The sequence below is a fragment of the Carassius auratus genome, chromosome 28 (assembly GCF_003368295.1).
Source record: "Carassius auratus strain Wakin chromosome 28, ASM336829v1, whole genome shotgun sequence".
Classification (NCBI taxonomy): Eukaryota; Metazoa; Chordata; class Actinopteri; order Cypriniformes; family Cyprinidae; genus Carassius; species Carassius auratus.
In genome coordinates this window covers 23,359,266-23,377,448 of record NC_039270.1, presented here as the reverse complement: position 1 = coordinate 23,377,448, position 18,183 = coordinate 23,359,266, and the positions used below count along the sequence as shown (strand labels likewise).

General features: G+C 38.3%; 1 protein-coding gene and 1 long non-coding RNA gene across 3 annotated transcripts in view; both read right to left on the bottom strand.

Moving 5' to 3' along the window:
* Positions 1–728: 728 nt before the first annotated feature.
* On the bottom strand, positions 729–9,668 carry LOC113047248 (calcium-binding mitochondrial carrier protein SCaMC-3-like). Of its 2 annotated transcripts, XM_026208592.1 has the most exons (10): positions 9,468–9,668; positions 5,541–5,664; positions 4,721–4,808; positions 4,423–4,534; positions 4,157–4,315; positions 3,880–4,026; positions 3,670–3,783; positions 2,170–2,337; positions 1,080–1,230; positions 729–927 (listed from the first exon to the last, which is right to left on the bottom strand). In XM_026208592.1, the coding sequence occupies exons 1-10, from the start codon at positions 9,666–9,668 to the stop codon at positions 746–748; spliced, it is 1,446 nt and encodes a 481-aa protein (XP_026064377.1). In that variant the 3' UTR covers positions 729–745. The 2 variants fall into 2 exon arrangements, with proteins under 2 accessions (XP_026064377.1, XP_026064378.1); XM_026208593.1 differs by lacking the exons at positions 4,721–4,808; positions 5,541–5,664; positions 9,468–9,668 and having other exon boundaries at positions 4,391–4,437.
* A 1,764-nt stretch (positions 9,669–11,432) lies between these two features.
* Positions 11,433–18,183, bottom strand: part of LOC113047249 (uncharacterized) — a 12,498-nt gene continuing 5,747 nt past the window's right edge. Inside the window, exon 2 of the long non-coding RNA XR_003276225.1 lies at positions 11,433–11,793. This is a non-coding gene — a long non-coding RNA (uncharacterized LOC113047249). The remainder of the gene's footprint in view (positions 11,794–18,183) is intronic.

Below are 18,183 nucleotides of genomic sequence, written 5' to 3'. Positions count from 1 at the left end.
AAGATATGAATTCAACAATCACTTGAAGAGTGCAAATCCTTTGATCAATAAATTGTAGCAAATAACATGCTTACCTCTCACTGACCTTTACAAAAATATATGAGCTGTACAACAGTGTAAATCCCTGCTGAAACATGCTTTGTAAATCACTCTGAAATGTTGTGAAACATCAGTCAGAAGAGGCTATTCCAAATATCCCATTCCCATCTGTACATTAACTCACTTTCTTCAACATTTTGGTCAGTTTTAGGAGGGAAACTTTGGTTTTCATTAAAAAAAGACAAGAAAAAAAAACCTTTGTTAATCCTCCTACAAATACAAACATGTAACCATCACTCCCTGCCTTTAGAGATCTTTCTTGACACAATTACCCCACATTTATCACCACAGAAATAACATTTCATTCCTTGTAAAATGAAGGTTTTCACTTTTGCAGATAAGAAGTTGTTTATGTGAAACTGCAGGTAAATAGATGTAATGCAGTAAACCGGAGATCTCCAAGCTGCCAGAACACAACCTCGGCCCAAAACGATCTTTCCATCCTATTAAAGAATAAATTGCCATGGGAATGTGATTGCGTACAATGTAGAGGTTTTTAGGTCATTCATTGACTATGTCTTCTTTATTCTGTTCTCTAGGGGTCCTCTGTGCCTCCCTAAGACTCTTTTTACGAGGTTCAGAAGTTTCATCGTCCTCTTTTTAATACAGGTTCTTTCTTGCTTTTTCACTCTGATTCTGTCTTAGTTTAAGATCCCACTCCCAGTGCTTTCTTCATATGCTCATAAACCACGTAAGAGATGCTAACAGCAGGAATGACTTTGAGGAAATTGGGGGCAATGCCACGGTAAAGTCCAGCAACGCCTTCATGGGACACGATGTGCTTGAACTGGCCAACCATTGACAGCTGAGGAGTGCCATCTGCTGAGGCTTTCAGGAAGAAAGGAAGGAGGAGTGAGGTTATAATTGCATCTTGTGTGCGTGTTTTCATTGTTGTAAACATTTTGTGCTTCTTAAAGAATCACAAAATAAGCAGAATGATACGTGATAAGAATTGTGTGGATCTGTTTGGCCTCGCTCACCCTGAGCCTGCATGCGTGTGCGGATCAAAGCCAGCGGGTAACTAGCCAGCTGCCCACATGTGCTGGACACCGTGCCACATCCAAGAAGCACCAGGACGCCAGGATCAGCCGAGCCCATGCAGTACCGCTGGAGCCAGGCGTTCTTAAGAGTCTGTCAAAAAAAACAAAAACAGACACAAAAGAGCAAGATTTTAGATAGAAAATAGATTTTTAATATAGATTTTACAGTATATTTGAATATACATATAGATATTGCAGTATATTCTGTACATTTTAGTTAATTATATTTCCTTATATTTTTGGTAATTTTTAAGAAAATATGATCAATCTAAAATGATTATATTGTCACACACACACACACGCACACGCACACACACACACACACACACACACACACACACACACACACACACACACACACACACACATCTGTAAGATATCTTTCCTTTTAACATGCATTTTGTATTTACTTAAAATGTATTTTAAAATTGGAATGTGTTTTTTTTTTTTTTTTTTACTATATTCTGGCATTTGAAGTGAAGATATACACAAATATATATTAAATTTGACAGAAGTCATGTTGTGTTCAATATATACCATTGTTTTCAAAAGAAGTCTCTTATGCTCACCAAGGCTGTATTAATTTTATTAAAAAAATAATACAAATAATAAATAAACAATATTGTGAACTATTATTATAATTGTATATTATGAAGTTTTCCTTTTTTTGTATATTTTACCGAAATATACTTAAAGGGATACTCCACCGTGTTTTCATATTAAACTATGTTTTTCCCTTACCTAAGACGAGTTGATACATACCTCTCTCGTCTCGTCTTGTAACATTATAACTGTATTTATGTTCTTTTAATTAATTCATTGTATCCTTTGCCAAATAAAATTATTGTTTTGTTTTTTGCCATATGGGAAAGAATAAAAAATGGGGTTGACAGATTTGTCACGACCATCACCTGAAAAGATCTGTGTGTCGTAGGAGGAGACCATAGAACAACGTAAATGCATAACATATACCGACCATAACAACTGAGATAACAGCAGGGATTCACGAACATTAAAGGTGTTAAAATACCTCATACACAGCCAGATCAATGCCAGCATACGGGATGATGCCAAGTGTGTTGGGCACATAGCCTTTGTAGAACGTGCGCACTCCTTCTTTACGCAGTATCTGTTTGGCACAGTCTGCCAAGCCAGAATATTGTCCTGTCTTCCGCAGCGTCAGACGCGTCTTCAACACCTGAGAAGCAAAGAGGAATAAAGTAACAATATAAAGATTAAGAGTAGAAGAGCAATATACGTTTGGAGGTCACTGGTAACTTTAAGCTGCAGCAGCTCCTTCCAGCATAAATAAACAGAGGACTTGGTTTCCAAAATGTGATGCAGATCTGCCTCATTAAACACAGCAGTAGAAGCCAGAAAAAAAGCTTTCTGCATTTAAACCTAGAATAGAAAGACTCTGCTGTATGTACTTTACGTTAGCAGCTACGAGTATTACTTGAGATAACAGATACTTTTAAAGCCAGGCATTATATGAGCAAGATGTTCCAGGTCCAATACAGGATTTCATTTGATAATAAAATTCATCTTTCTAGACATCAATATTACTGCATTATGCATATTATATTTAAGTATTGTAGTTATACTTTTATTATTATTATTGTTATCATTATTATTTATTACCTTGCCATTGCGAGTGTCTTACTTGACCTATTTTTTACCCATAAAATTGCAAAAAAAACAAGCTAAAATATTTTCCATAATAATTAACATAATGCACTTGGACATATCTATTATAGTATATTTTTTATTTATTTATATTTAATGTTCTAATGAAGTCTCTTGTGCTCACCAAGGCTGCATTTATTAGATCAAAAATACATTAAAAAAATATACATATTGTGAAATAATATTACTATTTACTATGTTTTAAAAATGTAATTTATTCCTGTGATACAAAGCTGAATTCTCAGCAGTCATTACTCCAGTTTTCAGTGTCACGTGATCCTTCAGAAGTATTTCTTATTATCAATGTAAAAAAAAAAGTTGGGTTGTTTAATATTTTTGTCAACACCATGATTTATTAATGTATTTTTATTTTATACTTTGATGAACAGAAATGGCAAAAGAACAGTATTTATTTAAAATTCAAACCTTTGTTACATTATAAATATCTAGTTTACTGCACTAATGTCAATCAATAATTGTAATTAAAATGATAATTTAAAGACATCAGCTTGACAGCTTATTCTGAAATTTTCCATGTCCATTTTCTAACACTAGCACAGACTTCTGTTTATATCCACTTACTTTATGCAATATCCGTAGAAGTGCTTATGATAAAAAGGACGATAAGTACAAAAGTTAGGCAACTGAATTCTTCAGGTCTTATCTTTATAGAGCTATTTAGTAATGACGTCAATTTGCAGGCCAACCCAGAAGACTAATTCGCTAAGGATTCCCTCAGGAATTTCTAATGGGCTTTTAGAAAGCCAGTTTTGGATTTACAGTATGAATGCAATAACGTCTGTGGTTAGATTATACAGAGCTGAAAAGTCTCTCACTCTCTCACCTCCATGGGGTAGATGATAGTCTGAGCTGTAGCTCCTGCCAGTGATCCGGCAATGAAGCGTTCCTGAACTCTGAGAGAGCCACCGTCCTTACTGCCTCTGATCAGCCATTTGATCTACACAAGACATTTAGTATAGTTAACTTGTATTAGACAGTCTGCCACTCAGGCCTAGTTTAAAACAGAGTTGCTACTGGATTCTGGTTCGTTTACCTGCTCATAAGCCATGAATTTGATAGCTGACTCCGGTGCAATCTTGAGGACATTGATGCCGTTGCCTCTCCAAAGAGACCTCAGTCCTCCTTCCCGCACCATTCCCCGCAAGCCACCAAACAAACCCATACCACTGGAGCCATGGACCTGTCGAAAATCTATTTGTATTGTACTTTTCGAAACATAACTGCAAATGTAAGATTTATGCTTTATTCTGTTGAGTGTATTTGATACAACAATAAAGCGTCAATCAAATACTTTTAAGAGCTGACCGAACCTGAAGGATAACTTTAAGACGGTCGAGAGGAGCAGTTCCCGTTCGTGATACGGCTCCTGCCATCGCCCCGGCCACGAGCTGTCTCCACACCACACCTGAACGCCGCTCTTTCTCTGAGAACTCATCCGGCACCGTCAGCTGCTCCCCGATGTCCAACATCTGAAACGCATACGTTTTAGACCCAAAGGACAGTTAAAGTTTACATTCCTAAATTTGTGTGAATACCAGGCCTACAATCTAATTTCTGAAAAGAGCTGGAAGTAGACCAGAGAGTGTTTCCAGTAGTGCGCGATGTCCTCCATGTTGTGCAAGGGGTTAAACAGGAAGTGGTCCCGCCACTCGTTCCAGTCAATGGTCATCGTGCCATCTCTGTCTATGCTGACACACAAAGGGAATATAAAATAGTTAAAAGAAGCGTTTTCTATGCCCATTGAAACTATATGTGTGACTCAACATGTGGGTGCTTCACAGCAACATCTCAAACTCCTTTGAAAGCACAGCCAGAGTGGGAGGTAAGTGTGTACATGACAAGCACTGAAAAAACTGAAGCTGAAGTGCTCGAACCTCTGCAGGATTCTGGAGGCTTGCTCTGTGGATACATTCACTCCAAGGCTGCGCAAGGAGAGCTGAATTTCTCCAACATCTATGTGACCTATAAAATCAGAAAATACTCCAATGCTTATTCCTTACATGGGCAGCAAAGGACACACAATGTTTCAAAAGTTTAGGGTCACTAAGTTTTTGAAAGTTTTTGACAGTTGTCTCTTATGCTTACCATGGTTGCATTTACCGAATGTAAAAATTGCAAAATATTATTACTATTTAAAACAACTGTTTTCTACTTTAATATAATTTGAATGTAAATTATTCCTGTTATGCAAAGCTGAATTTCAGCATCATTACTCCAGTCCTCATTCATGTCACATTATCCTTCAGAAATCTTTCTAATATGCTGACTGGCTGATAAAGAGACATTTCTTATAACTATCAATGTTAAAAACAGTTGTCCTGCTTAATAATTTTGTGGGAAACATTTGACAGTTTTTGGTGTTTCAATGATTAATAAAAAAGTTCAAAACAACAGCGTTTATTTTCAAACAGAAGTATTCTGTAATTTTATAAAATTATAAATGTCTCTACATTTTTCTTGATCACTTCAATGCATCCTTTCTCTGTAAAAATAAGAATTTCTCTAAAAAAGAAAACTGCCTGACCCCAAACTGAATGATAGTATAACATATACTGTATACTAAAAGACTACAGATGTTCTGATAATTCTCACAAACACTTTAAAAATCAAGTGGAAATATGTATTTTCCCAGGAACTATTGTGAGGTTGCAGTTACAGTGGTGAGATTCTAATTAGTGAGAAGATCCTCCAGACCGTCGTTGTTGCGGTCCAGGCTGCGGAACATGAGTCTGAGCTCTTTCTCGTGCGTGCGCAGATACTGTGTGAACTCCTCAAAGTCCAGCTGGCCGTCATGATTGGTGTCACTCACACGTACAATCTAAGGGCAGGAGGAAGTGAAAAGTGCACGTTTAAGGGCATGAATGTGAGGCTTGGAAGAGTTATACGTGCACTTTATTTAACTGTAGCCATGTAGAATGAAGAACAAAGAGAAACTAACATGAAACAGAAAGGAGAGAGAGAGAGAAGGCATTGCTCGAAGCTTACAGAAGCAAGGTTTCTGTTTGTGTGCAAAGCCCTGCCAGCAGTCTGGTGAATCCAGTCGCAAACACATTGTGAACTAGAGCTAATCTCTCCTGTTGCATCACATCACATGACTAGCAGTCACACAACCCAACAGCACAGACATACCACTGGCACACAGTGTTGCTCTCCCCAAGGAAACTTGGAGTCTCCAAGTTATGTTCATAACGGCACGTTCATGATTTCACCTTAAGCTACCTGCTGAAGTAATCATCACAACACCACATATACACTGTCACTTCAGCAGGAAGGAGAATGTTTACATTTTTTCGTGGGATAACATGCTTGAAGTCAAACAAAAATGTCAGTTAAATTGACTTATAGAATAATGCAAAGAATTAGATAAGGTCTCAATCATCATACTGTATGAGGCCTTACTGCAGATTTGTACAGATGGTTTGGTGGAACCAGTACAACTATACAGACTACACAACAAACTGCAGATCAAGAACACATGCAGTCCCTCAGTAGCACTTACAGTCCTCCACTCAAGCAGTTTAAACCAGTGATGCAGATTTATTTCTGCAGTTTATGATTGCAGCACCTGTGACATCACCAAAACAGTTTCAGTAATCAGATTTACTATGTGGATCAAATTTACAACCACAAATAATTGTTGTTATATATGCTAATAATCGCTAAAAACACAACAGACAGTGTGCTTGTTTTATTTTGTGCAATGTTCAATGCAGTCCAGTAGAGCTACAAGTTTTACAACTGCAACTCTCTGCATCTGGGCAGCTTAAGCATAACACTTGAACTTAAACATGTATATAAACATTACTGGTGACACTTGACCAATTCTCACTATTAACTAGTTGTTTATTAGTGTGCCAATTATTAACATATTGACTGTATATTATAAAACACATATACTGCAAGACCAGATTCTACATCCCTGATCTGACCCAACTATCTTACTAACTATTAATAAGTTGCAAATTAGGAGTTTACTGAGGAAAAAGTCGTAGTTAATGGTTTGTTAATAGCAAGAATTGGACATTAAAATAAAGTGTGATCGCATTATTTTATCAAATTAACTAAAGAATCTGCTTATTTTAACTTTAACATGCTCACAAAGTAAGTTATAAAAGCAGATGTAAAATAATTACACATGTATAGTGAAGGATCAAGGATGGAGTTCATATGATTAACTCATTGGCTAAACCAGTGGATCTCAAACTCAAAGACTCAAAGACCCCGGAGTCCAACACAATTTCTGAAGTGAGGCCCCTTAGAATAATAATGACAAAGCAGCTTGCTTTTTTTTTTTACGTTTTCTTTTTGTTTTGTTAGTTTTTTGATATATTGAAGTAGTGTGATTAATTAATTAAATAAACTGATACAATGATATATTTTGTGATGTCAGAAGTTATGTCCAGTTTTCAGTTCAAACCACTGGGTCCCAAGCAGGCACGTGCACAGGTAGGGCTCAAGCTGTGCAGAGCACATGCCCTTTTTGCCCTTACACTCCGAAGTGCCCTTTTTTTGGTGTTTTTTTTTTTTTTTTTTTTTTTTTTTTTTAATCAATGCTATTGGTCACCCTTTACGTCTGTCTGTCTGTTTTACCAAATGAAAGTTCTTAAAACGAGCTTGTGTAAATCTAATTCGATCCTCAAGCGGTCAGTAAGCTGATAACTCCGCCCCCTCTATATTCATTGAATCAACTGAAGTTCCACTGCAGCCACACAGTAGACAACAGCTGAGCTGAACAGTTTTGCGAAGGGTAAATAAATATCTTGTTGTTTGAATAAGTACTACTAAACACTGTCTATAAAGGCTCATATTTTATTTATTTGATGTCTGACTGACTCACTGACTGAGACATGTGGGACGTCGCCTGAGAGAGGGCTAGCATTTGCCATCTAGTCATAGCCAATACATAGCCAACACAGCCTGTGCATACAGTTGCATTTCATCTTTTATAAAATGCTAATTTGGCCAAATGCATTTTACCACAGGAAAAACTGAGCGCTCCGTCTATATAGCTAAAAAAAATAGTTTGTAACCTAGATGAAAAAAAAAAAAAAAAAAAAGAAAAAAAAAATCACATTTGCACACATTCGCTGGTCAAAAACGATATATTGATAAGTAATACAACAACATATAATTTGTTTTTACCATCGGAAAATCATAACAGGTGCGCCCCCGCTGTTTCGTAATGGAACTTACACAGCGACGAGTGATCCTCGTCACCTAGATAACATATTTCTAAGAAATTTCTTCTTTGATTTATGATTGATGATACACTTAATTTATTAACATTTAGGCTAATCATGTTATGGTATACTCTCTGTATACTCTTTGTATAAAATGTTGTAAAACATGGTTTTACTACAGTAATGTAGTAGTAACTAAAAAAAAAATTACAGAAGATCACTGAAATCTTTATATTTTATCATACAGAATGTAATTTCATGATTCATTCCAAGGGTTCATTTATTTGATCCATAATACAGCAAAATCAGTAATATTGTGTAATATTTTTACAATTTTAAATAACTGTTTTCTATTTGAATATTTTAAAATGTAATTTATTTTTGTGATCAAAGCTGAATTTTCAGCATCATTACTGCAGTTAGTACTCTTCAGTGTCACATGATCCTTCAGAAATGCTTTTCACTGCAACTGTACTTTTCACACTATTTTTATTTATTTTTTCATTGCTGGCTTATTTTAGGGAAAGTTTAGTGAATAAGAGACCTTCAAGAGACCAACATCCCTGGTCCACCACAGTATCAAATTTTTGCCAGATACATGCAGAAGGTTGCTGTTGTAATTAGGTTTAAAGAAGCCCTTAAAACCCTGTTTATCTATATTATCTAATTATCTAATATTATTATTATGGTTGTTATTAATCGTGAATAAATCTAAAGCTTTTGAGACTATTATTTTGTGTTATTGAATTTGTCATGAAGATGTGACCATTTCTTACTTTTATGCAGGCTTACTAAATAATCTTGATATAAAAAAAAGGGGGGGGGGGGGGGGTGCCCTTTTTCAGTTTCAGCACATGCCCCTCAAAAGGTCTGTGCACGGCCCTGGTCCCAAGCATTGAAATTGGCCTCTTTAGTCCGGAGCTTTGTCAATATTGCAGAGTGGAAAGAGAGGTCTAACTCGAGGTCTAACTCTTAAATAAATTACACAGGATCATTTGTCCTTGGTCACAGACACAACAGTATTCTACTGGGTGAGTTTCAACTTATTAAGAGTAAGCATGACAAAAACCACACGGTTTACAAGTTCATGGTGTGAAAAATTAACAACAGTTTTAATATAGTAAAAGTTTAGTAATCATGTTTTTTGGCTCATTTATTTTTAAAAATCATTCAATCATTTTACTATGAATACCATGGTTAAACTATGGTTAGTGTTGCAACAAGACCATGTGGTTACCAATAATAACCATGTTTTTTTCTGTTTTTATTTGTAGGCTAGTAAAACCATGGTTAATTTTCGTATAGGGGTGGTCTTGCCACAAATTGGACCTAATATGTTGGGGTTTCATATGGTTACAATTCACCGCACCTCACAGCTCATCTCAAAGGTTGAACATGTTTATGGTGAACAGCTATAAACTTCCCAAAGTAAGCGACCCACCTCGTCCACCTCGGTGCGCACGACCCCCCAGGCGGTCAGTCCGGTGCGCAGCTCGGTCACATCGATCCTCCCGTCTTTATTTAGATCCAGCTGATCGAACAGCTCGGCCCATCGCTTCTCCCGCTCTGGATCGGACCCCCCGTTATCTTGACAGCGAGCCCGTGTCCTACACGAAGGGGAGCGCCTCCTCGCTTCGCCCATATGAAACAGTCCTCGGTGAACACGGGGCAGATCTGTCCTCGAGAGTCAGTCAGAGGTAGAAGGACTGCATCCTGCCTCCCAAAATACAGGTAAACTAGCTACTTCATCAGCAAAGACCACTTTGAGGATTTATGGATTGGGTTAAATAAAAAGCGGCTAGGTCTAGATCTATATCCTCGTTCACCTGTCGGAGTCCCGCCGCAGTCACCGGCGCTGCTGCACTGAAGCGCGTGCCGATCACGACAGACTTAATCCGGGAAGTATTAAACCTCTGCCCCTCCGGCTAGAAGGATAATCCCCGCGTCTGTTCCACCGGTTCTCTCAACCCCAGCTCCATCAGCTCACTGTCCTGTTCTCGGCTCGGATCACACACAGGGCACGCGCCGCCGCACCGGTTACCGCATCGCAGCGCGACGGAGATCTCCGCATCCACACGCGCAGCTGTCGCTCGTACTAGGCTTACGAGTAGCGTGTTTTGCTCATTTTATGCACAGATCTTCAGGGAAGGGCTGGGTGTCCCAACTCTATTAAAGCGCCCCGAGGAGCGACATCGTGTCACGGATTGAATATTCACGAGCGGTGTGCTCACTCTGTACGGGTTCGTCTTGTACCCCTCGCACATTTAGCGAACGGTTAGTTTAGATGTTTGTTATATTTAAAACTAGATAATTACAACAGGCTATCTGGTTTTACCGAATGATAGGCTTTTCTCAAGGAAAGTCACTTCAGCAGCGTGTTGCTATAGTAACCTCCTCCGGTGAAACCGGCCTCGGGAGCGCGCGGAAATGATTCACTTTCAATCTTTATTACCTGTGATTTTCTAAAACCTTGTAATGCGTAGACACAGTTACAACGCTAAAATAGTATATCTGTATCTAATATATGCAATAAAACGTTACATCTTTCCCTTGGTTTCACAAAAAACAAAAAAACAAAAAAAAAACTGGTTATTTCACATTTTGTAAGGGAACTGAGTGCATCATCCAGTTATTTCAAGTTCAAAAGGTCACTAAAATAATAAATAACACTGCAACCAATCATACACAGAACAATTAGGCCTAGTTGCTTGTTTATTGTCTTTTATAAGGCAATTGGTTCCCAATAATTGAAAAGCGCAACACTTTGGTGAATAGGGTGTGCTTTGGGTGCAGGTGACGTACACCCTCTGTGTGGAAACTACTGAGTCAACACCTGCAGGATAGTGCAAGATTAGAGGGAACCCACTGAAGGATTTTATGATGATGATAGATATGTCTCATGGGTAGCACTGAATTTAAGATCAACCTCAAACAAAAAACGGACTGATATAACAAATTCAATTATTGATGTTACAGAATTAGTTTTAACATACAGTTCTTTCTTATTAAATGGTAAAAATAATTACAGATAAACATTTATGCATGTTATAGTATAGTATTCAATTATAGGCTACTGTATTCATTTAATTATTTATTATGTGCAACATAGAGAATTGGGTCTTTACCTGAGCCCCTTAAATTTCTGTCATAATTAACAGTGCAGTCAGTGTGAATGGCAAGGAGTCAACAGCTCTTCTTGTATTCCAGCTCTGTTCATTTACAGTAGTTTAGGCCACTAGACTACAATAGACAACTTCAAAAACAGCCTACTCATGGTTTAAAAAAAACACTAAACTTCAGAGGACTAAACTTCAAATCTTGAACCCGTCACCAGCAGCAGTGCTGTGATACGAAACAAAAGAAGGGGGTGTTTTTGTGCTGTGTATTTCTCAGCCATACTAAGGTCTAGTTTACAAACGTTTATTTGATTGGTGTTGAAAGGAGAAAGTACAAAGGTAGACAATCCCAGACGGTCATTCTTGGCACAGCCACACAGAGGTTTTCTGGCTGTGAAACATGATTTCTCCCGACTCCCACATAAAACCACCTAAAAGACTTTATTCTCCTGCTCTGTATTTTCTGATTTGTCATGGTTGCACCATCACAGCCATCTACGGCACACCAGACAGAGCTCTCCACACTTCAGGTCACATTAATAGACAGAGGGACAAGGAACATGAAGTGTCCCATGGTGCTTTGCAGGGAAGCATGCAGAGATTATTTAGTCTGTATCCAGGGCAACCTCCTCTGGCACTGAAGATCACCCCCTGTGAGCAGAGACAAGAGCACAGAGCAAATCAGTCTTCAGAAATGAGTCGTAATCATTCAATTTATGTATCTTATATAATAGTTATAACATTAATTTGCTTCCAGTTCAGTCCCTTTTTAGCAAACAAAAGTTCAGTTTATGTTTACTAATATTGTCAAGGGATGATATGGTACTGATTTCCTGGTACAAGTAATCCATTTACATAATTTATATTTCTTAAATATTGTTAATATGTTACAGTTCATGGATCCTGAGAGTTGTGTTTAATGCTGTTTGCTGTTGCTTTTTTTGCATGCCTCATATCCACCTCTCAGGTCAGTTTACTGCTTCATAATGCCTCCAGATTAGACACATTGTTTAGAACCAAATTTAAAGTGATTATCAACAACCAGTAGATTTCTGCACTTGAGAATGCGTGTTTCATCTTTTTCCAGGATAGTAATAGTTATTACACAAAAGGCCACAAGGGGGATCTAAATGTTCAATTTCCTAGATATAGTGACGTTGAAAACAGGCTGGAGGAAGAAAAAAAACTAGATTTTTTTTTTATTTTCCGTCTACAAACTTCAATTATAATGTCACATCTTATAAAAAATAAATATAAATATATATATAAGTTTGAAGTCAATCTTGTTTTTTGTTTTTTTTTTGGAAGAAATTAATACTTCACTAATACTAATAGGCCACATTAAATTGATTTTAAAAAGTCACAATAAAAACATTAATAATGATACAAAAGATGTATATTTCAAGTAAATGTTGTTCTTTGAACTTTCTATTCATCAGAGAATCCTGAAAATATATCACGGTTTCCAAAAACTACCAGTACAATTTTCAACATGGATGATAATAAGGACTCCACAAATCACCATAGTATAATGATTTCTGAAGGATCATGTTACACTAATACTGGAGTAATGATGCTTAAAACAACATTACTCAATATTTCCGTTTTTAACATAGTTTTCTGATCAGATATATGCAACCTTGGCCAGCACAAGGAACTTCTTTCAAAAGCATTACTTTTTTACCAACCTCAAAACTTTAAAGGGTATAATATCATATCTTTATTGTTAATTGCCAGCATTCTGGTTGAAGATGCCTGCCAACTTCTGGTGGATCAAGGTCACAAGCACTAATAAAACCTAGTTTTCATCTTCTTTTAGACTGTGGGAAGTGTAGAAGTTAAAATGAATGCTGTGTATTTGAAGACATAAAACACAGGGAACATGCTACATAAACAATTATTTTAGAGCATAAAGTGTGGCTAATGGACCAGAGAGCAATGGAAAAGGTAATGAATTGAGAAGAGAGAAAAAACCCTCTTGATTATCAGCAGCGTCCTGCGCAGTGGCCTCAGCATGAGGTTCATCAGCAGACTGGATGGAGAAGTTCTGCCTTTCATCCAAAGTGTTCTCTGAGGCAAGAAAGAGATGAAACAAGCCTAAGGGAGCCTGTGAGGCTGGACTAATCTGGAGCATCAGTGAGGAAACTGAGGCCTGCTGATTACCATGCTGCTGCCTCTCTCTCTCTCTCATTATCTCCCTCCTCATTTAACAGCCCTCGGCCCTCAAAGCTCCTCAGCGTGAGATCCTGTTTCAACTGCAGCCTCTCCACGCTCGCTTCTCCCACAGCCCTCACTTTTTATTATGCCAAGTGCACCCAGTAAAAGCTCAAATAGAGATCCAGTGCTTCTGGATTACTAGTTTTGGCGAATGAGGAAGCCTCTTGATCTTGTGTTTTAGTAAAGTGCGACTGAGACACGTGTGTGTGTATTATGATATCTAATAATGACCAGGAGGTGGCGGCAATGAACTGGGACTTCCTCACTTGGATGCATCCGCTGTGGATTTCATTTATGAAAGGGAGGGCCAAGCACGAGACAAACCATTAAGTTGACTTATGACCTTCATTATTGACATTATTTTGCATGCTGCTCCTGCGCTCCATCAGCAACGCGTGGCATCTAGCTTTGCTGCGTCTCCTGAAGTCCCAATGGCTGTTTGGTACAAGACCACACAGGATTTACAGCTCTGACCCACATCTAGCACAGTCCAGTGCCTCAGGCAGGCACAGATGCTCCGAGATGCCCATCCAGAACACACGCCAAAAGCTCGGGGAGGGAACGAGAGGAAAAGAGAGGGAACGAGAGGATGAAAGGGGTGGGAGTATGTGTGCTGGCCGTGACAAACAGGTGGTACCTTGGCTGGCAGGTAGTAGTGCCGTGTCTCCAGTCTGTTTAGTTTGGACAGCAGCCAGTTTAAATTCTCCTCTAGTGAGGTGTCCAAATACGAAGGACATAAAAATTCATCATATAATGAAAGCCAGAGCACACTTCGGTCGAAATCTGAGGAAACTCATTTACATCATTCCCTTATTGACCTTAATAGGATACATTTCTTTAACCAGCTAAAACGTCACACTTCACAATCACAGCCTGCGCTATATGTGACCCAGCCCAGTGCCAGGGATCAATAGCTAATTCACTTCCAGTCTTTGGAAATGTTTAATCTATAGCCAACTATAAATCAAACCTGACTGAGAGACATCGGATTTATGAAGTGGTATTGAGTGCTTTCCATCATGAATGGCATTGTGTTCATGTAATAGATCATATTGAGCTATGATGTGAATGAGGGGTGTCACCAGCTCTGAATGTTTGGGACATTTCTGAGTCTTCGGGACAGCGTAACCAGCACAGACAGACTGTGGTCGGCGGCGGGGTGTTGTCAGGGTTGACTAAGCTCACAATCAGATTGGCTTGTGCCCGGTGGATGTGTTGTTTAATGCTGGGTAAGGCTTATTCATTGTCAGTAAGATGAATATCATTTTCACTGGCTTATTATTTTTCTTTTCAGACTGGGTAAGAAAAAAACAAAGCCAAATTTATAACAGCACCACAGGAGCAATTATATTTCCTGTCTGATTAGAGATCTGTGTTACTGTGAGCGGTAAGCAAGTTTTAGAGGCTTTCTCGGGGTAAATGTTCAACATTGTTTTTCATCAGGTATTATTAGTTACTAATTGATTCAATTGAGTTTTCAATTGAGTCACAAGAATTTGCAAATATATCAAATATTCAGTATGTCCACCTCATGATGATGCTGTAACTATATCACAGTGCACAATATCGGGAAAAATCATAGATGCAAGGTGTTGCACATTAGTGTGAAATTAGATAAAAAGGTTAATTGTCTATTGACAATAGTGTAGTGATCTATAAAGCCCAGATCACAAGTTATTTCAAACCAAGCAAGCTTGTCACTAACACAAGATTCCTGATCGAGCTCACAATACTTTCTTGTTTCTAGTACCACACTGCAGACTCACTTGTTTTAATAGAAATCCAACTGGCATCTTGCATCCTAGTTATCAACTTTAGTGAAAATGACCTCAGAAGATTTGTATTTATTTATTTATTCATTGCATTGTAGCAAACAACTTTTTTTGTCTTGATCACATTGTTGGCGTTTATTTAGCAAAACTGACCTACTCATTGTACATTATCCCGGCTTACATAGTATATAATTGCAGAGATGTTTCTCAGTTTTGGTCTTAAGCTCAACATGCACGATTATCAAAGCAATAACACAGTGAAGACTAACAAGAGAGCTTACTGTGAATCTATCAAACCACAGCCCCGTAAGATTTAGATGTGGGTGGCTGAGATAGCGGGTTTACATCTGTTTAGTGTATGAAGTCTCGCCCTCTCTCTTTTTATTGAATCCTGCCCGAGGACATAAATACATAATAAGATTGCAATGCTTAGAAACATTTATTATAATGAGCTGGAATGGCACGGTGCAATATGCACTTTATGAGAGATTCAGACCCTTGTTTGGAGGTGGGGGGGGGGGGGGTATTAATATTATCATAAAATCAGTACTTTGTACAAGCCCAGAGTCTTTTATTTTACTCTATTTTTTTTACCCCTTTGAGTATCTACATTAGAAAATCTAACACATTATTATCATGATCACACTGCACCTTATAAAGTACGATGGAGACTGGAAATAACATGTATTGAGATCTAAACCCTAAATACTCAGGCTTTTTTCCAACAAGAGAGAAGTGGCAAACATGTAATTTTCTCTCAAGGAGATAAATACTTGCTTTTCAGCATTCAGGACCCCTCTCCCCCTCTAAACATGCCACAGAGGCTTTCATTTCCCCTGTAATGATAGGGAAAGGTGACGCACAAACAGTGACGCTCCTGACAGAAGCATTTGTGAAGACATTCGGTTTGAGACTAATTGTCTGTAGGTAAACACCTGCTGGAGCTCTTCAAGACTGGTTAATCATACGAAGCGCTTCTGAAACCGAGATAAAGGACTGAGGTAATGTAACCTATAACGAGACAAATCATTGCTTGAGCTTCTGATATTCTAGTGGTTGAAGTATGATTTTTAAAAGGCAACTCCCTTTGATTACAGAAAGTATAAATGTAGGTATTTATATTAAATGCTCGAGTATTTATTTAACAAATGATCTTTTAATTTTGACTTGACATTTTTGTGGTATGATATTTCTAACATTTCCAAAGTACACCCAGCACAAACCGCTGAACGAATTGAGGTTAAGTCCCTCACAGTTGTGTTTTCACCGCTGTAAAACTACATTGTGATTAGTCTCTACCCTGACTAAATTATTATAATAACTAATCATTTACATATATGTTATACTGGAAGATATACATTGCTTAAATAATGGGTTATTTAATTATCCTACCTGTGTAGACTATACTTTCAACACTCTCTCATGAAAATTCATAACTATTTTACATTGTGGTGAGTTTGTGCTGAATTCATACAAAATTATAATCTCATTTGTATTTTTTGTACAATCTGCTTATGTCTCACTGACGATTAGGTTTAGGACTGGGCCTTCAGCATTTTTCAAAATCCTAATAAATGGTAAAATTGTTACATTTTCTGATTTTATTGGGTTGTGTTTTGTTTGAATTGTTTCGCAGCACACCTTTTAAAGTTGAAAACTAGATCATTTAGAAAGTAGCATTTGACAATACCCCAGATTGATGTTAAGTTATATATAGACCATATATTTTATATTTTGTTCACTTAATGAAGCGCCACTTTATTTGCACAACTATTAGATCTGCTTCAGACCAATTGAGAGGTTTTTATTGATTAATTCACAATTTTCATAAAGCCCCTTGTTTATTGGTCTGAAGGCCCCTATCTTATCTCTCTGATTAAATACCTGCTATATTTCTGCCTGCTCTGCCCATACACTTGTATTTTAAAGCAGTGAGCAGTTCTTATCTTTCGACTGCAAGACAAATGGGTTTTCCCTCAGGAGTGAAGAGAGAGCAGCCCTTCTGAAGGAATTAGTTTCTAATGCACATCTTCCAGCCATCACAAAACGTTTCTTTTGTGCGGCGCTTTGTGTTACGATGACCCCTGCAAGCCGCCCGTGGGATGAGTTATGACTGCATGCCTGCGACGGATGCCCGCACCGTGTTGTGATGCAGGTCTCTGGTGCGTGTGCAGACTGGGGATGACCGAGTGACTGTTCATCATCAGCGCAGACCTGCAGGCCTGCCCAGATCGCAGGCTCAATTTCTCTCTCTCTTCACCACCACTCTGTTGCCATGATAATGAATACAAATCTATCATCCGCCTGTGTGCCACTGTGCCCCAGTGTGTTGCTCAGAATTGCAGAAGCTTTGTGTGAGAGCAGCACAGTCTCTTGAAATGTTTCCAATCGCCTTTTCAAAAACTGTTTTTGTGTTCACACAGTTTAGAGAGTGACCCGCTTTTTGTCCTCTTTCTCGCTCTCACTCACAGCTTTCATGTGGTGCTCAGTCACTATGAAACCATATTATGAATGTTTATTGTTTTCCGGCTTTACTCTCACCCCATGCTAAGTTGAAATGATGGCTCCGATTTTAGACAGTCCCTTGTTGTTGACATGTGTTTCTATATGGGGTGGCCGAGAGCATTTGCGGCTTGAATTCACAGGAGGCTCAGATTCCTCGAGCCCTGTACCTTCATTACAGCTGAAACCCAGTCACAGCCCAGAGACTGTGTGCTCTCATTGTGTTGGGACTCTAGATCTCTTGATTATATCTTTGTGCAGCAAAGTTCATAGACTTGTGACATTTCCTCTTAAGTTTAAACTTTTAATTTTATTTTTATACACCGGAAGCTCTGAGGGTATTTATGTTCTTTCTATATTGTCTGTGTACAGCTGCTACTAACAAGTGGCACACCAGAAAAAATATCTACTGACAGGAGTGCTTTTCAACGCTGTCTGAGATATGGATGCATGTGATGACAAGACAAAGTGTTTCTGACCTGCATTCACCTCTCTTCCAAGTGTCTAATGCTCACAGGATGATAGCGGCATTGACCCGGGAAATGTGGGG

Coding starts and splice junctions, on each gene's coding strand:
- LOC113047248 (XM_026208592.1), bottom strand. CDS start 9,668: ATGGGCGAAGCGAGGAGGCGCTCCCCTTCGTGTAGGACACGGGCTCGC. Junction 4,316..4,422: donor ACTACTGGAAACACTCTCTG/GTCTACTTCCAG, acceptor TATGCGTTTCAG/ATGTTGGACATCGGGGAGCA. Junction 928..1,079: donor CACACGCATGCAGGCTCAGG/GTGAGCGAGGCC, acceptor TCTTCCTGAAAG/CCTCAGCAGATGGCACTCCT.